Genomic DNA, 26,873 nt, shown 5'->3' with positions numbered 1-26,873 from the left:
GCAGATGGAGTCGGTCTCCTTCCTGAGAGAGCTCAGGTGAGAGTCACAGCTCACTGATTCCCAAGCCAACCCCAGTTCTCCCAGGTCCCCCACAGGCCTGGGAGGCGTGGTCTCAAACCCTGGGCTCCCCTCACACTCACCCGCATTTGATGGCGAAGCTGTCGCAACCCCCGTTCTGAGAAGCCCCACAGCTTGCGGTGACCGGGCATTTTCCGGGCAGCGAGTGGAGGGCGTGGCTAAGTCACGGACTATCTTTCCCTGACTGCTTGCTCACGCGCATGCGCTGTGCCTACCCGCAGAAGTTTCTCCTGGGCGCGGCTTACTGGCTCATAGAACATCGGCGTTGCTCATGCCTTTTCAGGAACAGCAGGCCCCGTGCTTGTAGACTATAAATCACCGTACCATAGCCTTGAAAACCTAGATCACCTCTTCCCAGTCCTCTCGGGTCCTGCCTCCTGAGCCTCTCTCCCTGATGAGAGGCTTTCTTTCCCAAGAGAGCCTACCACACCTACAATGTCAGCCCCCACAGGTCCTGTGGTTCGTGTTAATTACACACCAGTGGCCTGCTTCTGTGTTCTCACCCCGGACCCACCCATGCACGCAGGCTGCCTGGGAATGCAGGGTGAGCAGGGTCAGCATAGACTGTATACTGCTTGACAAGTTAAGGCAATCTCAAGACCGGCACTTGTACTCCTGTTCTGTGAGTAACCGGGTGTAGTATCTCACCCATCACTAGGGGTGTAAAATTCCTACTGCCCAGTCAACCAACCTACATTTTGCATAATCTTATTATAAATGAATAAATACATCTGAAATCACTTTATTACCAGGATACCTTTTCTGCAATGTGCTTAATCACTGAGCATGTTCAGCAAGTCTCGTGACCAAGATGGGAAAGTGAAATGAGACATGGTCCCAGTGGCCATTTGGGATTGCTGAATGCACAAGCACCAGTCACCAAGACGACGGTGACCAAGCTCTCACACGGGACTCTTGTGAAAATGTCACCCTAGTCTTTAGCTGGCTGTGTCATCCATCAAACAGCACTTACCCACAGACAGAAAAACAACCGAGGGACGCAGGAGTGACACTCAGCATTGTTTAATGAAGTAGTGACAGATGGAAATGGGGGAGAGGAAGGCTGGCCTTACAAATATAAACTTTGTCAGCACTTTGAAAACAATAGCAAGTACACTTAAATAGATACAAAGTTTATTAAAAATAGGCTGCAACTGAAATACAGTAGAAGTGGAAACGACAGCAGTTTGGGTGTTTCCCCACAGTAACACACGCTAGGTAACGTGCTCTTACGACACATGTTCACATTGGACCTCACTGTCCAGGGATGGCCAAGTCTAGTTCACTATGAGTTCACAAACACACGTGCAGCTTTTTCAGATGTTTGCAGGTTTGTGTGTGCATCTGTCTTCCCGGGTACAAGCCACAGCAGGTGTCTGCTCTTCTCTGGGAGGTGTGGCTGTGCCACCCAAAGGCTGCCAGTGTGCTCCAGACACAAGGAGATTGCACTTCCTAGGCAAGGCAAGTGTGCAAATCCTTCACTAACTCTCAAGACCATTCGATTCTCTTACAGAGGAAACAGCAAAGGCACAATTTCAAATAGGAAGCTTGATAGACATAAAAACTATTTACACTTGTATTTCAACAATTTATCATACAGTTCTTATTAAAAGTGGTTTTTAGGACTGCAAATGCCTCTGTTCTATTTGAAAGTGTGCCTATTTTCCTAATGTACAGATCTGTAAGAGGACAGGATGGTGCAGAAAGATTGTCTGGACCCACATTAGGGCTTTGTCAAACAGGAAGTGTGCTTGAAATCATAAAGCTTGCTTTCACACAAAAATGAACAACTGATCTTTGTCTCTCACACTCAGCTGGAGGAAGGGCAGCACAAATCCACAACTTAAAATTAAACTCCATTATGCTGTGAAGAAACGTAGTCAACCACCACAGGTTATGCTTACAGTATTTAAATTCGGATGGCACAGTAACCGACTCCTCCCTTTCTGACAGTGTACCGACACAAATCCTCCTCTCCTGAATTTAAATTTCTGACAGCCGTGATTGACGGCCACCTGAGAGCTCCCACTCTCCTCAGATGTCTTTGCTCCTACCTACACGAACGCTGTTTAGCTAGAGAACTCTAGATCCTTTGGAATATCTGAAATACTAGGTAACTTCCTAAGATAACCATCATCTTTAATTTTCACCATTGATTAGTCTAATGATGATTTGGTATTTATGAAAATAAAATCCCCTAAGATTAAATCTTTAAAATTTTGAGAATTTTCAAAATTGAATTATTAATTAGATACTCAATCTCAAACATTTAGTATTGATCAGGAGGCTCACATCTGTCAAGAGTGATGTGCTGTGCACCTTACATGAGAAACTCCATCTAGCCCCCGAATGCACATTACAGAAGGGACAGTGGGGACATATGCCCTGGGGCTAGGGAGGAGGCAGCTCCAGGTCCTGTGTCTCCTGAACACAGGCTCCACTAGAACACAGCAATGGTCTGCGTTCTTCAGCTGTCACTGTCTGGTAGCCAAGTGGAGTTTTGAGAAAGAACAGAAAGATCATTTCTTGGCCTACTGTCCTTGGAATGATGATGGGAAGAGAGGGTAGAGGAAATACCCTGTGATCTTTACTGCCCTTCACTCTGCCCTGTGAGCCCAAGACTCCCCAAAGAAGCTAACAAAAAAAGATAACTTCATGTGAGTCAAATCAATGAGAACTAGGCAGGATTTTCTTGGTAAAGTAAAACAAGATTTCTTAGAACTGGAACATCTCTAACTTGCAACCATTTTAGAAACAGAAATGAGAAATCACTTAGACACAGAACTGTCCCCTCCTCTTCAGGCTCACCCCATAAACCACTGCCCAGGGCAGACTCGTGTGAGCACAGTGCCCTCTCTGTCCTCTCACTTGGTGTTCAGTTCATTCTCCAGTTCTGTTAATTTACGAGACGCTTTTACTTTGTCAGACACATCTTGACCTTGTGAAAACAGGCGCTGACGCTCTTTAAATGTCAGGTTTTCAGGGGCTCCAGAACTGCCAGGTAAGTCTGCATCTTGGCTGCACAAGAGGAAAACACAAAAGATTATGCATCAAAATACGAGTACCTAGGCTTTTAGTGAGTTTTCAGCGGACCCCAGGGTTTCAGGGACACTTGTCTGTTGTTGCACTTCACTGCGTCCTGTGTGCTGGGTCAGAGACAGACCACACCAGCTACGGCCTGACCAGAACTTTCAAGGCCGATATGTGCCCATGTAATTAGATCTAAACGAACAGAGAGGGCGGGGACAGTGGCACAGGCTTTATCATCAACCTGGGCCAAACCGTTAAGATTTCAACTTTAAAAAAAATTCCCCAAACAGCAATAAATAAATACACCCATGTAGAAAAGGGGCAAAATATTATCTTAACACGGTAACTTTCAAAAATGAGTAAGGGGACTAGAGAAGGCTCAGAGCTTAGCCAGAGATTACATACATACTAGGAATACATGGCAGCCAGCCTGCAATTATAGCTTCAGAAGGAAGAGAGGATTCCAGAGCAGGCTGGCTAGCAAGACGAGCATGTTGATGAGACACCCTGACCCAGTGAGAAGGTGGAAAAATGACTAGACGATGACCTCTGTCAACCTCAGGCCTCCACCAGCACCCACATACATACACACATGTGCACACACAGATGTGTCTGTATGCCTGGGCCACCATCCCTACTAAAAATGGAAAAGGCAAACAGCAAACTCAATGAGTTCAATCTCAGCAAGCAGGCACTTCTTGCCAGCTAAACAAGTTTAATTAATGAGGGTACAGTTTAAAAAACATAGCATTTCCACAAACCTTGCGCATACTTGAAAGGCATTAACAGACACCCCAGTCTAATAGTAAAAGACTGACCAGCACTGTTAGGAGGCCAGACAACAATCCCAGAAGGGGTCAGCCTGTGCTCACAAGGCTGCACTGACAGGCCAGGCCTTCTCGCCTCTAGCAGTCCAGTCTCACAGCAGGCAGGCCCAGTGTCGCCACCTCAAACAGGAGCCTGTCAGCAACATCACCTTTAACAAAGCCTACATGCGGAGTGAATATGACTTTAAGTCTGTTACTTTTGCTTATGTTGCATTTGTTCAACTCTGTGAAGCTGTGTTCTAAAACACTTGATGGCCTAATAAAGAACAGAACGGCCAATAGTGAGGCAGGAGAAAGGATAGGCGGGGCTGGCAGGCAGACAGAATATGTAGAAGGAGGAGAAATCTGGGAGGAGAGATCAAGGAGGAGCCGGAGAAGGAGGAGGACTCCAGGGGCCAGCCACCCAGCCACCCAGCCACCCAGCTACACAGCCAGCCAGAGTAAGAGTAAGATTTACAGAAGTCAGAAAATGGGGAAAAGCCCAGAGGCCAAAGGTAGATGGGACAATTTAAGTTAAGAAAAGCTGGCTAGAAATAATCCAAGCTAAGGCTCGGCATTCATAAGCAATAATAAGTCTCCGTCTGTGTGTGTGAATTTATTAGGGAGCTGGGTGGCGCCCCCTACCCCCAAAAAAGTAAAAAAAAAAAAAAAAAAAACCCAACAAAATACATGTACAGGTGTGGTGACTCACACCTGTAATCACAGTACTAGGGAGACCGAAGCACGGGGACTACCACAAGTTTGAGGCCAGTGTGGCTACACAGCAAGTTCTAGACCTACAGAGACAGACTGTCTTAGGGAGATAGCCCCCCACCCCCACTACATTCTCACATGATTTTGTACAGTAAAAACACCCAGATGCCTGATGAAGTCTGACACAATTCAGCAAGGGCAGGGAAATGAGAATAGACCAGCACAGACTAGACCCAGCTTGGCCCAGCCCCAGTACCTTCTAGTGTGCTTCTCTCTTGGGTCCCAAGGAGCATCATGGGCTCCCACAGCTGTCGCAGCAGATCCTGTGTACGAGTGTGGTCCTTTTCCATAAAAAAAAAAAAAAAAAAAAAAAGCCCAAGTTAAAGTATTTAATTATCTCTAAAACTTTACTCATGACAGTGTCTCTGCAGGAAAACAAGGCTCCTTTAATTATTGAGAAAATGAGAAATCAAAGGCTCTTCACATGCACAAAGATTCATCAGTGTAAAATTCATCCGTCCAATAACTGACATCAGGCCTTTTGTTCTCAGAATGGACAAACTGGAACAGTCTTAAACACCTCAAGTCAGCACATGGCACAATGATCACAAATACAGAAGACAAACCCACAGGAGACTTAAGTGGGGAGTAAGCAAAATATTTTAGACATACTCCAACACACTGTAGGAGTTTTGCTTTTGTCTGCTTTTTAAAATTTTTTTAAAAATTTGTTTACTTATATTTTATGTCTGAGTGCTCTGCATGTATACCTGAATGCCAGAAGAGGGCATCAGATCCTACTACAGATGGTTGTGAGCCACCATGTGGTTGCTGGGAATTGAACTCGGGACTTCAGTGCTCTTAACCCAAGCCATCTCTGCAGCCACAGTCACTGAGGACAAATGTAACCCCTATTAAAGATTTAAACCTATGTCTATGATTAAAGTTCCTCTGTTCAGGATTCACTACTAGATTTCTTTTTCAAGATAGATGTAGTTATTAAAAGCAAAATCAAGCCTTTGAAACAAATGAGCTACCCAAACCAAACTAGAACAAAATTCCTAGCATTCCAAATTCGTGCTGAAAAATTGAAAATAAATGTGAGGGCAGATAAGGTTGGCCTTATGCACATCATGTCTGTCTTGGCCAAGAAACCACAAGTGAGCTTGATGCCCACCAGTTAGCCAACATTTGCCAAGACTTCAAGAGGCATAAAGAGATGATACAGATAAAGGTTTACCATGTATCAAATTATATAATGCTGTAGTAAATAATATTTACAGTATGTACTGAAACATTACAAAATAAAGTAACAGTTCAGAAGATCAGGGTTGGGTTCCTAGCACCCATGTAGAGGCTTACAACCATCTCAATTTCCTGGTGACACAGACACTCATGCAGACAAAAAACAGATTCCCATTTGAGAAATCAGCTTCTAACAAAATAGAGTACAAAAGGCTCAGAATATTTGGCAAACATGAACAAGACTGGATTAAACAGAACACAAAATGATCACCATGTTTCTAAATGAAAACAGTCCACTTTAGACATGAGACAGGAGAATGGATCTTCCATATGAAGAGCCTGTGGGTAGAGTATTTTGGACTTATCTAGACAGAGCCCAGCAGCCTTCAAACTGCAACCTCAAAACACCAAGTTTAGGCCTCCCAAGTCACCACAGAGCAGGTCATCTTCAGCAAACACTCAAAAAAAAAAAAAAAAAAAAGAAAGAAAGAAAGAAAGAAAAAGAGAAAGAAAAAGAAAAAAGAGCAGAAAACATATTTCTACTTCCTGGCAATCCACAGTGGATTCTTACATGGGTAACTTGCATAGTTGGTTTCAATTCCCAACTTTATATTCATTTTTGTCTATTACTAACAACACTGCTTTGTATTTCTGTGCTTTGCTGAGAGTGACACTGGCTTCTTCCATGAGCAAAAATCAGTTCTTCAAATCTTCCAGAGTGTTTAGAGTTTGATATAATGTTAAAATTTTGAGCTGGCTATATGTATAAAATTGCCAATCATAAGAAATTTCCAAAGAGCTCTAGTAAAACAAAAACATCATTCAAAAATATATTGCCACTGAATTTCAGTCTTGATCATTTCAATTCCACAAGCTCTGTATCTCATGTGACCCCTGGAAGAGGCCACGTCCCACCTGCAGAGGCATGCTTCACCAGGGAAGGGCTAGACAAAGCACATGAAAGAGATGGAGACGGCAAGGCCAGAGCGCTGATGCGTGCCCTGCAGACGGCTCCAAAGAGGCCGTGGCCTGCTCCGGGGTGGTTCATTAGGTGTGAGATGAAGCAAGGGTTAGCAGTGCATCTGATGGCCAAAACGGACAGGTATGATTCCTAACTATGTTGAGACGATCAAATCCGTCCAACATTCATAAAATTTGATATAAGATTAATAGCATTTTGCTTCCAAATTTATTGCTATTCCATAAATGCCTTGAAAGAGCATAGAATTCTCAACATTTATAACAGAAATTTTATAAAAGGATTAGATTTTTGGCTTTCAGCGTGACTTAATGATACTACTACATACCAATTCTCCAGAACAGATTACAAGTCTGATACAGGTGGGGAAAAAAGACAGAACTGTGGCAAAACTCACTCCACTGACTCTTAAGAGAGCTTGGCTTCTCTCAGAACTGCTGAGTGTACAAGTCTGTGTAAAAATCACACACAATTTTGAAGCCACTCACACTCATCTAAATAACAATACTGACATCAAGCATGATGTCAGAATTCCATTTCCTTTACGGCCAAGGTAGTCTAAAGTCTCAATTTGAATATACTTGAGTTATAACTTCAGCATAAATGCAATGCTTACTACAACTCTGTGGGCAATGGCCTCTGTGCTGTCATTAAAAGCCCCCTTCCCAACTCAGAAGCTGCAAGCCTACAAAGGCTTGGGTGCTGGTGCTATGATGTACAAGAGAGCAAGATAATGAAAGAGAATGGAACAAGTAAGAGAGACAGGAAAAACTTCAAGACTCGGGTCTGTGGGCAAGGGCTGCCTGTGTTAGGAGTAAAGCTGTACTGTTGACTAGTACAGTGGATGTCGCAACATGCAACCAAGCTTCCACAAATGTATGAGTCACTGCATAGGCCTCAGGAACAGAACCAAATGTTCTATTCACATTAAACGATGTCAACTTAAAGTGCAGCTGATACTCTGGCACTCTGTCTTTAGAGACACTAGTACGTTTGGGAAGGCACTTATTGACCAAAGGTAAGAATTACTTAAAGAGGTACACACAAAAAAAGCCAAGACCAACAGTACTTGAAATAATTTGGTAATGGTGGAGGCCTGACCGTTGTCAGTGGATTAAAGAGATGGAATGCTTTAAAGTATAAGAGAAATTGGAGTACCAAGGCTAAATTAACAGAGCATTAGCACAAACACCACAATCAGGGGCAGAGGGAGATCACATGCTGAGAGTGATCAGGTAATCCCAAGGCCAAGACAGGCATGGTCTCACTGTACCGTACCAAGTGGCAGGGTACAGAGATCCCAGGTCAATCATCAAGACAAGAGAGGTCTGATTCGCCATTCCCTCTTTTACCTCTACCTTTCCAGTGGCCAGGACGGAAGAAACTCGGTTTGCCTGGAGGGGGTGGGGGCTGGCCTGCTCTGATAGCAGTACTGTTGGCTTTGGCCAAGGGTGGCTGGAATGAGTTGGAGAGAAAGATGCCATCCGAGGCTGGGCGTGGCTGGCAGGGGGGCTGCTGCGGCTTAAGGGCAGCAAGAGGAAGGTGCCCGTGAGACTTCCTTGTGCTGGGGTACTTATCCTGACCTGCTGGGCCGCAGTCCTCCTCCTCCTCATCATCATACGCAACAAACTTGGCAGTGAACAGCGAGTCTGGGGAGAGGACCTGTGTTTTGAGGTAGGAGGCGTTCCGTTGCGGTGGGGGAGGAGGGGCGCTGGGTGCTGGGGACGGGGATGGGGGCTCATAGTCCCGTGGAAGCGGAGGTCGGCTCAGCCCAGGCTCTTCGGGCTCCAGCACCCTGCGTGCTGCCTCATCGTGCTGTCTGCGCCTCTCGGCTTCTAGGCGGCTGTAATACCCTTCTTCCTGGCGCCTCTGCAGGCGGGAAGAGACAAGAGTACAAAGGTCAAGGGTCAGAGGGGGATCCGTGGACACTGTGCCTCCACAGGGAATGACATTGATCATCACTGCCCATCACTGCACTGGCACGTCCACAGGACATCAGGTGCCAGTGTCATAATTATTGTCACAGAAGAGGCAGGCCAACTCAGCTCTTCTCGTCCCAAGCTTTATGAGTACACACATACTGTTCCATACTAACACAAATTGTTCAGAAGCATGGGACTAGTCAAATCTTAGGACCTCTCATTTACACAATTAGAGTCTGGATATTTACATTTGTTTCTTCCTCTTTTCCTTGAACTTTTTCTCTCCTTTTCTATTTGGACAGGATATTAACTTACCTGTTTCTTCTGTGTTTCAATAGGAAACCATAAACAGTAAGAAATATCATTCATTTTCCCAAAGCCACAATCTAACAAGTATGCTTTCCACAGTAAATGTATGTTTCAAATCTTAATAAACTCTCTGAAGAACAGAAAATGAGAGCCACGCATTAATAGTAATAGCAGATATATTCTGACACACACTATACATTTTCATTCAGGCAAACTACAGTTGACAGTATTGAAATTCTTTTAACATTTAAAAAGGCAACAACACAGTTTTGTTAAGGATTGACAGAGTTTTAGAGCACAAGAAGAAAGTAAATATGAAAAGGGATGAAAGCGCAAACAACATAATCTGCCTTGACTTCAGCAAATGTTCAATGCTAGGAAACAAGTGCAGCCAGGCTGAAATCATCCACACAGAAAACTGACATCAGGGACCTGGCTGGTGTCATGTTTTCTGGTCCTCACTGTGCTGCGTTCTCCCCTGGTCCCTCTAGAGCTACACACAAGCACACACAGTGAACAACAATGCTCCCTGCTTCACAGTCTGGGGAGAAAAGGGGAGACCAAAGGCCAGTCCCACTCATGACCCTGCCCCAATTTCCAGCTTCATTTCTTGTTCTATGCTGTAAAATCCTAAAGGAAAGATATTTTTATCTTCTTGACTATACAAAAACAGTACTATCTTAGGGTGGGTAATTAAGCTACAATGACTTCTGTGGCTTTTAAGTGGCACTGTGGAGAACGTTAAAATTACATGAAGAACAATTGTTTGGTAACACTGTACGGAGAGGCCAACCAACCTTTTCGGTTATACCAAGAGCAGATACAATTAAATGACCACGGTGACTTTATCCAGAAAACAAATACACATGTTCCATAACAAATCAGACCCATCAATTGTGGACATTCTGTAGTAAAAATAGTATTTCAGTTTCTTTTTACAGTGACTACTCAATTATAGAAACAGTTACTAAAACACAAGTATATTTGACATAATTATGAGCTATGAGAACACATGTTGGAAAAATTAAATAACCTAGAGTTTCTCAACACAGAAAGCACAGCCTGTTTCTCTCTGAGCACACAGCTCTGATGCAAACGATCAAGCTGCTTCATCCAGGCTCCACAAGGCCCTGGCTGTTATAATTATAATGGGGCAGCTGGCCAGCCCTGAGCTGGGAAAGCACCCCTCCCTGCAGCCTGAGGGCTCTCAGGGAATAAACAGCAAAGTGAGACCACCACCATAACCTAGAAACTTGTCTCTAGTGTGGACACTTCCTAATTTCCTTCAGGGATCATCACTTTCAACTAACACAAGCTGAAGACTCGGGTAAGCTGGCCCTCCACACTCAGTCTTTCAGAATGGGCTGCTGTAGCGGGTCCCAGTAGGACGGACACCAGTCACTGCGGTAGATGCAAGCCTGTGTGTGGCCTCACATCATCCGCTCTATTTCCCTTTGAATGAGCCACATCCTGCCTATCAATCGTACTCTTAGATTGTCTTTTGACCAATTCATCACTTCATTAAAAATTCAGAGCTTCCTTAAAATTCTATGATTTTCAGCTTTTTTGGGGGGAGGGGGTGTTCCTATTTACATAGTTCACTGAGACTATCAAGGAAGTAACTATTAATAAAAACTAAACTTTTATCCATCAGAAGTAGTGACACTCAGAGCTTCTACCTTCACAGAAGGTAAGTAACTGAGAAAAATAGCTTCTCTTAAACCACACAGCAACATGCAATCCCCAGGGACAGGGCAGAGCCAACCTGGGCTCAAGGTAGCAGCCTCCTCACCCAAGTGAGCCTCAGCCTCAGACACAGAAAGATCTGAGAATTACATCTTAAAGTTCCTGCTTTGAAGAATGTCAAAATTGCTGTGATTTTAAAATTCAACTATGGAGGCTATTTAAGTTAAAACCCACATATAGAAATAACCAGAATATTTGTTGGGTTGCATACTAAATTTTCCTTGTATGTGTTTTACAAGCCATCTACTCTTTACCATCAACCAGAATTAAATAGTTTTCGTGAACAACCTGTTTGAATGGTTAATGAGAACTGACTGCCTTGCTATGTTCCTATTGTCTCCCAGAGCTCACGCTAAGTTCTCACAATAACTGAACAAGCAACACCTTCATAAAAGCCGCCTGGACCCTGTCTGGGAAGACTAGAGCACTATCTTGTCCCAGACCCCTTGCTCTGGGGCATGGTGCTCAAGAGTTTGAGGGAGACCAGCTCAGAAGGCAAAGGAGCCTGAAGACAGTCCAGAAGAGAGGTAGGCAGGCCAGACGGGGCTAGAGTTTTTGGTCCAATAGCAAAAGCTGGAAGATCCGTCCCTGTTCTGTCTCATGCATCCTAGACACACATAATTTCCAGCCCCCTTTGCCTAGCCAATCATTGTGTTCAGGCTAATCTGGTAAAACTAGCTGCCTTTAGAGGACCATAACCTTTTCTTCAGCGTCTCTCTTGACTCGCTCCTCCTCCTGATGGCGCCGGTCTTCCTCTTGTCTTCCTCGGTCTTCTGCTTCTCGTCTGCGCATCTCTTCCAACTGCTGCTGCCGCCTGCGCTCCTCATCCTGCAACTAACAACACACCGAGTTTAACCTTCACCAGTGGAGCTCACCAGCACACATAAAAAGCACACCCTGAAACAAGCAGACACAAACACACACAGACACAGAAAGTCAAGTAGAAAACACCAGGCTAAATCACTGTTGGAAGATGGTAAAGCTTGTATATTAATTAACTCTTATCATGTCAAAGTAAGTTACCTAAAAGTTTTGTCTCCACAGTCCCAGTGTTATTCTTCCATTAATCATGACTCAAAGAAACAAATTATTTCATCCACTCATGCATTAATCAAGTACAATTTTTTCTTTCTAGTAAATGTGCTAGCTACCTCCTACAAATCACCGATAGGCTCCACTTTAAGAACTACAGAATACCACAACCACCCCGAATGGTAAGAAATTCCTTTCTCATTGGATGTGGGTAGATCTTACAGCAGCACAGGACTGCCTGTCCTGAACCCAGTCCATTTTTTCTTGGGGAGTGGGGTGAAAGACAAGGGCTCCTCCTCTAGCAATTCCTCACCCTCCACGTATCAACCTGGACTCTGGGAGTCCCTTCCTAGCAGACATGACCTCAGACTTGTAGTTAAAGAGTCGGAAACTGGGTTTGGAATAAACTCATTCTGGCTCATTTCTGTGTATACATGCATATGGGGGACCACTGCTGACTCCCCAATACAGAACATTCTGCTTTAGGCCGACAGCTAGTTTAAAAGTGCTCATGCTGGTCTCAACCCATCACCTGACACTTGCCCACTTTGGGTCATTCAAGTCCTGCCTTTCTGAAACAACAGAAGACGCAGCACCTTCCCTTCGCACTCTCTCACTAACAGCCACCTTCAAATGCCCATGACATGCTGCTCCTTGTTTCTTGTGGCTCCTTGACCCTCCTGACCATATTTCTCTACACATCACAAGCTCTAAGGTGGGACAGAGACTCCAGTTTATCCAACCTGATCTATACAGCTATGTCAGTTATCACAAGCAGTGGCAACACCGAAATGGCTACCCAGATCTGTGCTGTAGTAATGCCTACAGCAGCACCATGACACATCACTAAGAGGACTGATACAAATTCTCCACAATTTAAAAGAATCCCCAAATTATTTTGCTGATCTCTAGCCACTTCAGAAACACTTCATATAAGATTCCTGTGAGATGTACTTCAATTTCTATAAAATCACCAGTTTTCCTATACATTGTTTATAGAAAAACCATTTAATCATCTAGATTTAGATTGTATATGTATGCTTTTAAAAAACAAAACAAAACAAAAAAACACAGCTGGGCAGTGGTGGCTCACATCTTTAATCCTAGCACCCGGGAAGCAGAGGCAGAGGCAGGCAGATCTCTGTGAGTTGGAGGCCAGTCTGGTCTACAGAGTGACAAGACAGCCAGGGCTACACAGAGAAACCATGCCTCGAAAAACAAACAAATAAAAAAAGAAACAGATCCCCCCGCCATCTAATAATTTTATCCCTTATTTTCAATGGAATAAAGCATCATATCTAGGGCTGGAGAGATGTGTCAGCCACTAAGAGCCCTGGCTACTCTTCTAGGGGGTTTGATTCCCAGCAAGCTGGCAATCATCTGTAACTACATTCTCAGGGGATCTGATGCCCCTTCTGGCCTCCAAGAGCCACAAACATATATGCAGACAAAATACTCATACACATAAAATAAAGAATTAAAACCCCCCACTATATCTAGTAGAAAAGAATCGACCTATTTATTGTTGGGTTATTCATGTCAGTAAATAATAAAACAGCTGAGAAAAATTGTCTTCTCAAAAAGAAGGTAGATGCAAGTCCAAACAGAGGCTGGGATTTAGGGGGTGGATTTTATAGCAAGCATAGACACTGTTGATGAAGAACAAAGAAAACTAGGAACCAAAGTCTTCCCTGAGGACTACAGTGAGGGTAGTACAGCCAACTGTGTGCATCCCAGACGAGGAGTCACACACAGACAATGTCAAAATAAAGGAGCATGGCTCACTGGGACAAACCAGAAGCAGCATCCCACAAGAGCATCAAAACCCAACAGCACAAGAACCTGCAAATGCTCAGAGAAAGCAATTTAAGGGCAAACTCAAAGCTTCACTTCCTCTTCTCCAGAACTAAGCTCTTGCTGTTGTTCAGCTGGAAACCCTGCTCACTAGCTGAGCTAACTAGTGCAACTATAAAACTCGGAAGTACAACTGCAGGACCATAAATCTGGCAAGAGACTTTTAAAAGTATGGCTCCACATTCTCCTAGTTGGTGAGGAGGTCATCTGGGGGTCTTTTCAGTGTATTCAATTCATAGATTACTATATTTTTTAAAAAGACCAATTAACTAGTGCTTTTATAACTAAGACATTTATTTTTATTGTTTAGTATATCGTGTATTTCTTACTTTGAAATGTTTTGTTCCTTTAAAATATTTTACCCCACTTCCACCTTCCCCTCTCCATAAGCATTAGTGTGTGTGGGGGGCGGCTCTTAATTTCTTCAAAAGTATAAACATCCAATAACAGCAAAAAACATCTTTAGCATCAGTCCAATTGTTCTGTAGTCCGGTGACAAATGTCTGTAACAGTGTAACTGGCATGGGCCAGGTGTCCTAATCCAATCAAGGCCGTTTGGATCAGTGCTAATCTAAACCTCACACTTTGGAATTCAAGGCCAGTAGAAATGCCTGGCAGGTTCTGTACCAGCCTGCATTTCTAAAACAGTATTTTCAGGTCAAACAATAGTTATTATCATTGTTAAATTAACACATTTAAATTATCTTAATATGAAACAGATCGTGATACCCTTTACTTGTTGACCTCTGAAGTCTGCCAGACTCTTTAAAGGCTTTTTAAAAATCCTTTTGCTGTATACCTAATTTTTCCCTAAAACATAACCTCAATTTTAAGACAAAAATATAAAGAAAAACTTTGACAAATTAGATTAATACTACAGATATCTTTTAACTGTTACTTAACAAACATAGGCAAGCCTTGCAGTCAGTCCTCTGATACGCTAAGATCTGGTTAGAACCTAGATCTGTAAAGGACCAGCTATTCCTGTCTAAGGAAATAGCTCTATGTCTAGTGTCAGAATTGGCTAGAAAACAATGTCCCCTCTCAGAGAGGCAGAAGACCACCCAGGACAGCACGACAGCATGCAGTAATTCCTCTTAGTATATACCACACAGCCCACATTGTTTTCTTAAAGAAATATGAATTCTAAGCTCTAAACGTAAAAGACAGTGGCCTCTAAGCAGAGCAGAAAGACTCAGAGGTTCAGAACACATCTGAATGCTTTCTTTGATGGTTAATACCCTAATTAGGCTTGAAGTACTTAAGGCAGCTCTTGATTCAACCCTTTTACACCTGGGGGTTCTGAGCACTTCTTATACACAGGCCAAGCCCTAATAGTGTTTGACTTATTAGAAGAGCCACTGAAATCTCTGCAAACAATTTTTCACTTGTATCACCCCACAGTAGAAGCTCATTCCTCTAACCATGTTACCCAGGGTACCACATGACCCATTAATATGTAGTGACAAGACAGAGCTCAGACAAGCCACTGAAGGATGAACAGGCCCAGTGATTATCTAGCTGACAGCCCAGAATGTCACTTAATGAAAAGAAGTGCTTTTGATGAAGCAGAAAATATACATAATGTAACAGGAAAATGCAGGCCAGAATGCAAACTCATAGCAGCTCTATGAGTGGGACAGAGTGGGTAAGGCTCCCAACTGGGTCTGGACTTCAAAAAGAAATAAACAGCAGAGACCTGTGTTATACAGCCACCACCAGGACTAGCTCTGGACTTCAACTAGTAAATCCAGCAGGAAATGAGAGTGAAGCAGCCAGGACAGGAAGGTGGGCAGGGGCAATAGCAGAATGGGATCATGTAAGGCTGTAAAGCTCAAATGACTAACACGTGTCTCTTGGAATGGGGAGGTCCAGGCAGAGTGGGCTGTAGCACAAGAGGAACAGAAGGAGGAAGGAATTAGTTTTGCACAGGCTGTATTTGGAAAGCTTCACCTTTGCCACCAGGAGGGGATGGTATACAGGCATGTTGGTAACCAATCTTATTGTTCAAGAGGGTGAGACTACAGCCATGAATGAGACATCACTGGCATCGTTATGGTCTTAAAGTTATGGATCTAGAACGAACAGGAGGCAGGTTGTGGACCAATGGTGGCATCAGAGCACTGGGAGGCCAAAGGGAAGAGTGAGAATCAGTTTAGGCAGTCCTCCAACCTTAGGGAACTCAGCAGTTCCTAACAAGATAAAACCTGCCTCATTTATCCCATGAGTCACCCCAGATACACCCTACAATATGCTAAGAACATGTCTTAAGACTGCAGGGCAGCACTGCTACACAAAGAGCACATGCTTGCCACTACCCACTCATTCCCTGGAAGAGGTTCCCAAGGCAATCTGCCAATTCTGACATGTTAAGAGTTCTGTGAATAATGCATTGTTGTCAATAATATTAATACCTACTAGTGAACTGGGATAGGAAGTGCTTAGAAATAGAGTGGTTAAGATCAATACTAATAATCAAAATATTCTTTTAAAAGAAGAAAAACTGGGAACTGTTGACTGGAAATAAAATTTTTAGTACAAGCATTAAGTATTATTCATCAAAGATAACTCCACAGCACAGAAAGCCCTCCTTGGGCAAAGAGCTGGCTAGCGTCTGGGACAGTGCCTCTGCTAAGTGCCTGCTCTGTAAGGGATACTGATAAACATTTGCTAAACGACTACCCAATACCAAGAATGGCTCTATGCTGGGTAACGTGGTGCACACCTGTGAGCCCAGGAGGATCATGAGTTTGGGGCCATCCTGGCTCACACAGCGACACTTTCTCAAATCAAACAAAGTAACAATAACAAAAATTCTAACTAACCTACGTACAATTTAATACATAAAGTTTGTGTGTGGGGGTGTATGTTTATTATCATTGTTTCATATAAAGAACAAAGATATGGAAGTCAGAAAATATTCCTCTGTTTAACAAGGAAGGGAAATGCTTATAACAAAATGTTTCTCTCTGGGTAACCTGTCCTCAAGCTGCAAAAACAGAAAAGAGGGGCTAGTATTTGATGAGGTGGCTACTACAGTTAAAACTTTAATTCAGGGAGTTTTCAAAGTACTGGCTTTTTTATCATTTAGAAGTCGACACAGAATAGATTCTGAGTTAATATAGATATATATGTCAGATTATAACTGTCTACTGGGTAACATAAACACATTATTACTGAAGCATAAAGAACATTAAATAATAACCAACCAAATTTCTCTGATGCTGACATTAAGCATGTTGATTTAACAGCAAAATATAAATGCAATTGTTTGATGGCAGACTATAAATTGATACATCTGTTAAATGAACTAAAATCTCCACATGGTATTAAGAAAAATAGAATGCAGGTTCACAGGAAACCTCTTGCGTTACCATAAAGAGTGACATCTTAACTACATTTTAAATCTGGGATAGTGTCAATGTCTTTTCAAGTGAGTTCACAGTGAACATACTTAAAATCTGTTTCTAATGCAACAAGAATGAAATAATTACCCAATGCAAAACTTATTTCATTTGCTCACATACTTGAAGAATACACAGAATCAAATTATGACTAAAACTGTAAAAAAAGTCAAACCCATAAACAAACAGTAACATTTAAAGTTAACGAGGAAGTAGAGTAACTAATCTAGTAACATTCAGAGGCATGCTTCTAATCACAGAGCTAGTCTCCTGACCCAGGAGGAGGCTCTCGGGAGAACTGACTACTGAGAACACAGAACAGCCATCACCAAAGGAGAAATGAAAATCAAGACAGAAAAAAAAAAGTACCAAAGGGAAAGAAACAAGAACATACCAAATCTAGAACAGAGATTGCTGGCATAGCAGTCTGCTGCAGGTAACAGAGAAGGGGAAAAAAAGAAAGATGAAGTGTGAAAAAAAAAGTTAGGTTTAGACCTGTATTCCGCCACCGGCACCTTTGCTGCTGTCATGCTTCGTCTGTTTTTGGACAACTTGATGAGAAAACTATAGAACCACAGACTAACTTCTAGCATTCAGAAACAGAAAAATGTCCACGTCATTAATATTTTGAGTTTTACCATTAAGAGACACAAATACTAAAAAAAGCAAAATTTTCCTTAGTGTTTAATATTTGGAGACTAAGATATTAAACTAAATATAATTATTAAAGTGAAATTACTTTTTACTAATATCAAAAAGTTTCCAAGCTTCATAATTCATACTAAAGGCTTCAAAATATTCAAAGTAGTAGCAATTTTGCAAAACTATGACAAATCTTCAATAAAATTTTCATCTTCATAGAAAAGATTACTGAGATGTTACAATGTAGTAGTAGCTAACTTTTCACTATTAGGATCAGCTGTCAAAGGAAGTAACACTGATGCTGTGTGATCACTGGCCATGAAGAGCAGCAGCCACCTGCTTCATGTATCTTGGTTTGAGGGCAATACAAAGCCACAGCGCATTGTGTCCATCACTAGACTGGCCAGTCCAGACAATAGCTATCCTGGAGTGCCTGGGTGCTCTGACCACAAGCACAATGAAAACTACTCACTGCACCCTTACAGCAGAAGTCCCAGTCATCAGCTGCTCTTTCAGATAAAATGGTCGATGTGGTAGATGTTATTTTCAAGAACGTTTTTACTAAGGACACTAGAAAAATACTAGTAAAATAATTTAACTGTTAAAAATTACATTCTGTTCTCATTTAAGAAAGCCAGTATCTTTTAAGCTGAATGTATATGCTGAAGTATGTTTATATGAAGAAGTATGTGTGTGACAGTCTACAGGAAAAATTCATAGAGCAAGCTGAAAAGGGAATGATCATACTACTGGACTTTTACAATATCATCAAAGATTAAATTTCATCATGCCTTGGGAGTAAGATGTCTGACCTAACAGCTGTTTTAACAACCTCTTTCATGTACAACACTAAAAAAAGAAAAAGAAAAAGAAAAGAAATAAGAAAAAAAAATTGTGTAGATAAAAAGTATCAATAAAACTCACTAACATGACGGACAACAGCACTCTCCACCAGTTACTATCAAGTGCCCAGGTTAATAACAGTAACTGCCTCTGAACCACCATGCCTGACAGGAAGCAAAGAATCCAGCTTTTACCCAAAATTTGGTATTTTAAGAACTTATTTGCATTAGGCTAATTTAAATTTACCTACAGAATTTTTATTTGAAACAAAAATAATAAAAATTATTTTTGTAATATGGAAAGATGTAAATTATATCCAAAGTTTTTAGCATCTTTATATTACAACTACAACTACTAATTTAAATAAATACTTGATGTATCAACCATAAAATAAATGCACAGATTCTACATCTGGTAATGACACTGAACTTTAAAACTGATGTACTGAAGTTTCCTTTGCTCACAATTAGTGTCAGGGCCAGAAGCTTTCTGTGTGATTTCCTCAGTGTTTGTATGACAACTGTGGCTGCTTTGTTCACACAAGAGCCAAGTGGCCACTACACTTTACACGGTCCCCCAAATCTCAGGTATTTACCTTCTGGCCCTGTAAGTGAAACATGGCCAAGCCCTGGAGTGGTCATTACTAAGTACTTGTTTTCTCACTGAAGTGTAGTGAGGATAACTATGGGGCTGGCTAATTAAAACAATGAAGCCCTAGAGGCCTGGCTCATTCCTGCAACATGTTAGCCAGAGTGAGCAGGAGAAACCAAGAGCCGCTCAACTCTTCCTATGACTGTGAAAACAGCTGTTTCCACAGAAATGCCCAGAAAATACCACAGGAAGCACAGATACGCACAACCAAGGCCTTTCCCCTTTACCCTGGCTCTCCGCTCGGCCTCCAGACGCTGCATGATCAGCATGGTGTCCACATCATCATCTTCCTCTTCCTCATCATCCTCATCCTTCTGCTTGGACTCCTGCAGTCTCTTCTGGAACTGCCACTCCAGCATTAGCTTCCGCAGGCGGTCACTCTCCTCTGCAGTGCGGTCCACCTTGCTTTGCAGCTCATGGATCTCCTTGCTCAGCATGTCCACAATGTGCATCTGCTGCTGCTTCTCCAGCTTCTCCCTGGCATCTCGTTTCCAGGGGTCTGGAGACAGACTATCACCAGAGGACAGTTCTTCTTTACTGATGGTGATGTACTGTAGGTCCCTGCGCTCAATCGTGCGGGGCTGCTGCTGGGGCTGCAGCTCCCGAATGACTGTTTCTTGGGGCCTCTGCAGTGTGGAAGGCTTTTCTGGCTTGGCCTGTGTGGCCAAAGGAGAGAAGGAAGCGGGGTTCAGGGACTGCGTGCGCATCTGCCCCAACTTCCGCTCCTGCTCCCTGCGCTTCCTCTCCCGTTCCTCCTCGAGGCGGGCCTTCTCTTTCTCATACCACCGCTGATGCTCTTCTCTCTTTTTCCGCTCTGCAGCAGCCGCCTGAGCGGACTGGGGTCCTACCTGGTTGGCAGGAGGAGGTGGGAGGGGCAAATCCACTGGCATGCCATCAAAATCACTGGTGTAGTGGACAGGAGGTGGAGGGGGTGGTGGAGGTAGGTCTGTTCGAATGGGCTGGGAGACAGCGACAGGGGTGGGCAGTACCGCTGCTGGGGTTTTCCACCGCCCAGGACCGCTTTTGGTCAGAGTGGAAGCAGGGGTGACTGACTTGGAGGAATGGTTCAGGTGCTCCTGGCTGGATGTGCTGGAATCCACGGAGGAGCTCTGATTAATCCACAAATCACTGTCACACTTTCGATCCAAGCCAGCCTCTACTCGATGCCGCTCAAGTTGGTAAACCTCTTCTCGAAGCTCTTCCTGGGAACGGGTAACACGCTGAGAAAAGAGGAAAAAGTCATACTCAGGGATTCACCAGAGAAATTACCAAAATTTCATATGTTTCATCTTCACAGAGAAGACAGACTTCAAGAATGGTGGAGTGAATGTATAACCAGAAACAGACTGCTTCATGGTTCACCGGCCCAACGACACAGCTGAGAGTCTGTCTACAAAAGGACTGGCCCTCTGGGGCTGGCAGGTAAAGGCATCTTGCAGAGGCTGCAGAGGGACCAGCCACACCTGACTTCCATAGATGAATGAGTGGAATGGAAACCTAGACAAGCAACAAAAATTTCCTCTGTCCTATAATTCTAATTATTACACAGTACTCATTGTATACATCCATGGCTCAATGTGAATGGGTTCTACAGCTCAGGACTAGCTTCATGAGCTCTTTGATTGAGCCGAGCATGCAAGTGTAAGACATTTCAGCTCCAGTGTTAGCTGAGAAAAAAAGTAATAGCATATTTTGATGAGTATAAAGTTTCTGAGTGCATGAGGAAAGAGATTAAAACAAGTATTTTTCCCCCACAAGGCTAGTAATGAAGCCTGCAAAGAGGCATGTACAGAAGTAGATCACCCTTATAAAAATGATCACTGATATGGAAATCAATTATCTTTATCCCACCTTGATAGTAAATAGAAATTGAAGGTGTAAACCTGGAAAATAAACTATTTTTTCCTTTAAAAAATATGAATTACCATTTAACTACAATAGGAAAAGTGTAACATTAACTCCATTTAGATACAGCTAATCTTTGCACAGGTTCTTCATCATGGTGGCAACCCAATCTACAAACCACATGGATCATCAAGTTACATCTACCCGTGGGAGAGAGACCTGGCCCCAGAGAAGAAGGCGTGGGACAGGCAGGGAGGACACCCAGCTGCTATGTCATGCGGTCCCTCCAGGGACACAAGGAGGATCACTTTTGTCTTCTAGAGGAAGTTCCCTCCTACCTTGGAGCACAGCCCTTTCTGCTCTCCGCCTGCCTTTTTCTCATCCTATGTCTGCTTGAAAAATAGTCTTTTGTGACCACTCTAATGAAGAATGATTATTTTTGGAATTCCCACATCACTTACTCTCCTGGACTGTTTCTCTCTTTAAGGCACAAGAAGCAGCTGGCTTCTTCTCCCGGTCACATCTACTAGTACTTCCCAGTCTAACTCCCCAGTCTGACATCTCTGTCTTGACTGATTTGGACAGAAGTATAAACTCCTTAGCGAGCTCCCACGACCTTCTAATGAGCCCCCTCTGCCTTCAGACTCCAGTCCTGCCTTCTCATGCCCAGATCTTCTCCTTCAGCCAGAAATGTTCTTCCACACAAGCACCCGGGATGGGATCTAGAGTGGCCAGGTTCTTTCCACACGGAGATCCTCAGGGGTACCCACTTTTTCAGCAACTCTATGTTTTCTGTATGTCTCACTTCTCAGCCCTACCTCCAAATCCACTGGCAGGGACAGAACCAAGTGAAAGCTGTGTCAGTCACTATACTTCATTTTTCACTCCCCAATCAGTGAGCCTGGCCTTCAAAGCTGTAACTATGTCTTACATTACCAACATTCCATTAACCAAACATTAAGAGAGCACAGAACTCCTTTTCTTAGGGTGTTCTGTATTTTAGGCTACTCCTTTTTGCCTCAGACTTAAGCACACATATACAAAAATAAGAGGACAACCTTACCATTGTATTTAAAGTTACCAATTGTGTCTCAAAACTTACTCCGTCTTGAGCGGGCAAGGTGGTTCAGCAGGGTAAGGTTGCTTGCTGTCAAAGCCTGATGACCTGAGTTGGATGCCCAGAACCCACATGGTTGAAGGAGAGAACTGTCCTGACTTCTGTGCACATGCCCCATGCGCGCGCGCTCGCGCTCTCTCTCTCTCTCTCTCTCTCTCTCTCTCTCTCTCTCTCTCTCTCTCTCTCTCTCTCTCTCACACACACACACACACTAAATACAAATAAATATTTTTAAAGAAAAAGACAAACAGCCATCACTGTCTTTATCCTGACAAACTAGTGTACCATACTCCTTTGAGAGATAGAAAAGTTTGTGAGTCCATTATTTCTAACCTGGATTGCAATACTGGAATGATTACTTTCTGGGTGCATGTGTGGCTTTTCCTCATAATTTGGCCACTGGTTCTGAGGAGGAGCCATACGATCCTGGGATTTTGAAGCTGGAAAGGTAAAATACTCTCTGGTGTATGTCTGAGTAGGGATGGGATAGGCTTCAGGTCTAGGTGGAGGGGTCTGCTCCTGTAAAATGTAAAGAAAAAGAGAAAGAGCTATTTAAATTGTTTGAAAGGCTAACTTAATACCCTTTGATCTGTTTTACAATCTTTTTAAAAAGCATGTACATTAAATGCTATGCTAAAAATTAAAAATTTGATTCTACACTGTGAATAATGAGAATATCTTAATTTTTCTAGGTGTACTCAGGACTAATTCTCATTTTCCCCAGACTTATTAATTTAAAACTTACTTATCCGACTAGTGTATTAAATGTAAAAATATTAAATAACAAAAATTCAGGAGTTATATAGTCAATATAACTTGTTGAGCACTGTATCAGACAACTTGGATAGTCTATAAGTGAGAAAGTCTTTCAGCTCATTCTCAGACCTCAGTGCAGAGGTTTCCAGTGGAGACAGATGTTATCTTAGCTGCTGTTCCAGAGGCATATGGACTCTTCCCTCCAGGGCTAGGAGGCTGATCTGTTGGAGACAGTCAAGAAAACCCAGTTTCACATTAAATGACAAGTAAAAAAAACACAGCAACATCCCTTCAAAGGTAGTAGCCACATCACACACTGGAATGTCACACACTAGCATGATGTCCACCACAGAGCCAGAGACAAAGAGGTACAAGAAGCCAATTCTATACAACCCCACGTTCCTGCCACCACAGCCCAGGAAAGGACTTTCTCCAGGGCCAGGACATGGCTGATATCTTTGGTCAAGAGACTTGAGAGTAAATACTTAAGGCCGTTTGAACTGGGGGTCTCTATTAAATATCCTCCTATTAAATATCCTCCTATTCTTACTTCTTTGTTAGCAACTCTCTAAAAAGTAGAAGACCTCAGCTTAAGCTGGACACCTGACAACCTTTTTCAGAGACATCAGCAATGGATTTTGGTCTACAGTATCCACTGAGCCAAGGGTTTTCCAATCAAAATTGAAATTTTATTTCCATCAAATATCGTGATACCTCTGAAAACTCTACTCTAGGTAACCAACAGATGCAAATAATAACTAACAAGTACAACGTGCCCCAGCTTCTGGCAGTAGCCAAGCACACTTAGGAACAGTTCTTCTTACTTGCCACATTGGGGCTGGAGCGGTGATCGGCTCTGTTTTTCGTCAGCCTGTCGTCACCGGGGAGTTTCTTTGGCTCACTGTACTCTGTCCAAGGCAGCTGAGGACTCTCCGGGGAGCCATTCTGAGCTGAATTATTATAGAGTTCAAAACCTTCACTCTTTGGTCTGGGTTTACCTGAGCCACGACGATCTGAAACTGAAATCAAAGTGGATTCATTTGTTCTCTGTTCCTTTCATTGGTTCTAAGAGTCTGCTTTGAATGTTCAGAAAAAGCTTCAAAGGATGCATCTAAAATACTTATATTTCATAATTGTTCTTAGTATAGTAGGGTGATTTTCATATATATTCTTTGTACAGCTTAAAAAAAAACAAAAACAAAAAACAAGCAAGCAAGCAGAACAAGACAAAACCCAGGGTCTCACTGGATAGCCATGGCTGGCCTGGAATTCACTAGAAAGACCAAGGTAGCCCCAAACTCACAGAAATCAGGAGGCTTACTTCTGCCTCCTGGGTGCTAGGATTAAAGGTGCATGCCATCACAAACAGCTTTATATAAAAAATTTCTAACATTTTAAAATATATTGTGCCTAGAAAATATTTCACTTAATTGGTGTGTATCTATGAGGGAAATTGACTTTATTTTCTCAATAACTGAACTGTATCTATTTTTAGAGTAACTTTTAAAAAGCCATCCAAGGTAAATACACTTCTCTCACTTGACAAAGCACCTATTATATCCATCAGTCATGGCATCCCATGCTGTCACCTGCTGTAATTATCCACTCCTTGTCCTCAGTTCAGTCTTCTCCTCTGCTCTCCTGGGATGGATTCATTACCCACTTCCCTCTTTGGGTTTCTAAATGATGTTCTGCTTAGACAGGCCAACTCATGACTTTGTCAGGAAACCTCTGATTTAGTAAATGGGATTCTAGGCTGTCAGACATCTTTCTTGCTGTTGATACTATAATGCACTACAAAGGCCAGGTGCTGGGATGTGCAGGTTCCCAAGCTGACTTGGGAGGAGAGGGCTAACGAGAAGACACTTAACAGACTGAGCATACATTTAGCAAACTCTATCATTAAGGTTGATCTAAAGGGTCAATGATCACAGAAGAGTAAAGTAACAATGTTTCTTCCTGTTGTAGTTTCTAAAAATAATTTTTTAGGAAGCCTTAAATTTATATTGATTTTTTTTCTTGAAGATTTTAAGATCTTCAAGCTTCCACAAATGTGGAGGATCAGCTTCCACAAATAAATTACTTTGCTGAAATAACTGAATTTTCTCTGAAGAGAAATATGGCAAGATAACTATGCCCTATTTTGGCACAGGCAGAACTAAAAGAACTACTTCCACACACATGCATATACAATCTCTTCCAAAGAGCATGACATAAGCTTCCTATCTTAAAGACTTTATGCTCTGATCATGCCTATCAAAATTAAAACTGCATTCATTGTCACTGGTGCCTGAGCATCCCCCTACTCGGTACATAATCTAGGAGTTCATCAGCAGACACTCAGCCCGATGGGCTGAGGAGAAAGCTCTCTTGAGAACCAGGGGAGCCTGGGTGAACCAAGTGTGGGCTCAAGCTGGCTGGTGTCCATCCGAATCCTGACCTACGAGTATTTCTCAGCACCTTGCACTCTTTCTCAACTTCTTACTTTAAGAACTGGGCAGTAACATTACCAGCAGCTACTACATGCGACTTCCGATAACTCCCTTTGTAAAAACAATTTATCTTATACATGTGAGCACTTTGCCATGCATGTTTGACTGGTGTTCAAGGAGGTTAAAGGAAGGCATCAAATCCCCTGAAATTGGAAGAGCAGACAGCTGTAAGCTAACGTGTGAGTGCTGGGAATTGAACCCAGGTCCTCTGGAAGAGAGGTGGGTACTCTTAACTACTGAGCATCTCTCCAGCCCCAGCTTTTGATCACTTTTAGGGGAGGCATACTACAGTGCTGGATCAGTGTAGGGCAGCTATGCTGGCTTGAGTCACTAGCTCTTACTTCTCTGCATCATGGGGGATGGCTGGTTAAGGAGGGTGGCCAGGCCGTGATAGATGGCGCCTTGCTTTGCAACTTCAAGTGTGACCACCGAACTGGTTCTTGTCATGAGTTCTGCTGCCCTAGGAAGAAAATACAGAGTATAAGAAAACTGAATGCTCACTCTCATAGGAGAGCCTGTGTTCAAAACACTCATGGCTCAGGTTCCTCAGCCTGATAGCTGTTTGGGGAAATAAGTTTGCCTTTCAGAAAGATTACTTCCTGCCCACATCCTTTTTGAAATTTAATTATAAAAACATGTAAGTATATTCTATATTATCATATTATTCTCAGACAATATTCAAAAATTCTACAAGCACTAAGTATATGTGCATGTGTGTATATTTACATATTCACTTAAAGGAATATTCTAGACTAAAATATGTATTTATGAGTGAATAGAAAAATGAGATTCGTGTACTCTAAATTTTAGAATTAAAAAGGTGAAGGTGTGTGAGGGCATGGAACTATTTCAGCACTATTTTTGAATTTCAATTTAAAAATTAAATGTAAAATATCACTTCAATACACTAAGACTAAGCTGTAAACTAGCCAATTAGTCATACCTTTCCTGAGAAAGTCCAACCAGACTTCGTCCATCCACACTGAGGAGCTGGTCACCAGCAGCTAAACGTCCATCCTTAGCCACCAGAAGAATACAAGTGTAGGGAGAAGAAAGGTAGTTGTCAGTACACAGCAGCACCCTTCACACCACAGAGCACCCACAGCTAGAAGCATTTGCACAGCATTTTACAACACTAAAGTACATAATGCCCTTCAATTGTTTCCTTTAAAACAAATACTGACCACATCCGCAGCGCCTCCTTTCACAACAGACTTCACGTAGATTCCCAGTTTATCCTGGCCAGCACCCTATGCAAAAACAAAGCCAGAGCAACACAGTGAGCTCACACTGCGAGAGATGAGCAGCAGCCTGCGCGCGCGCGTGCGCGCACACACACACACACACACACACACACACACACACACACACACACACACACACACACGGTACCTGTATCTTGACAGAT

The 26,873-nt window shown here is 42.8% G+C and overlaps 2 protein-coding genes across 19 annotated transcripts in view; both read right to left on the bottom strand.

The window, feature by feature from the left end:
* Positions 1-992, bottom strand: part of Kif25 (kinesin family member 25) — a 37,791-nt gene extending 36,799 nt beyond the window's left edge. For all 3 annotated transcript variants that reach the window (XM_037200528.1, XM_037200529.1, XM_037200530.1), the window contains exon 1: positions 141-992. In XM_037200528.1, the coding sequence (XP_037056423.1) occupies positions 141-209 (69 nt within the window). In that variant the 5' untranslated portion in view covers positions 210-992. The remainder of the gene's footprint in view (positions 1-140) is intronic.
* Positions 993-1,190: 198 nt separating this feature from the next.
* Afdn (afadin, adherens junction formation factor) overlaps positions 1,191-26,873 on the bottom strand; it is a 130,964-nt gene continuing 105,281 nt past the window's right edge. For 7 of the 16 annotated variants that reach the window (XM_028866608.2, XM_028866611.2, XM_028866616.2 and 4 more), the window contains 12 exons: positions 26,650-26,715; positions 26,409-26,482; positions 25,807-25,925; positions 23,798-23,992; positions 23,103-23,194; positions 22,551-22,736; positions 19,483-20,475; positions 17,514-17,549; positions 11,529-11,663; positions 8,205-8,721; positions 4,885-4,969; positions 1,191-3,096 (listed from right to left, as the gene is read on the bottom strand). In XM_028866608.2, the coding sequence (XP_028722441.2) occupies positions 2,943-3,096; positions 4,885-4,969; positions 8,205-8,721; positions 11,529-11,663; positions 17,514-17,549; positions 19,483-20,475; positions 22,551-22,736; positions 23,103-23,194; positions 23,798-23,992; positions 25,807-25,925; positions 26,409-26,482; positions 26,650-26,715 (2,652 nt within the window). In that variant the 3' untranslated portion in view covers positions 1,191-2,942. Of the gene's footprint in view, positions 3,097-4,884; positions 4,970-8,204; positions 8,722-11,528; positions 11,664-17,513; positions 17,550-19,460; positions 20,476-22,550; positions 22,737-23,102; positions 23,195-23,797; positions 23,993-25,806; positions 25,926-26,408; positions 26,483-26,649; positions 26,716-26,873 lie in introns of those variants that run through there. The other 9 variants (XM_028866618.2, XM_028866619.2, XM_028866620.2 and 6 more) reach the window with 5 other exon arrangements.

This window comes from Peromyscus leucopus, chromosome 8a (genome assembly GCF_004664715.2).
Source record: "Peromyscus leucopus breed LL Stock chromosome 8a, UCI_PerLeu_2.1, whole genome shotgun sequence".
In the NCBI taxonomy this organism is placed as follows: Eukaryota; Metazoa; Chordata; class Mammalia; order Rodentia; family Cricetidae; genus Peromyscus; species Peromyscus leucopus.
This window is presented reverse-complemented; position numbering and strand designations above follow the sequence as displayed.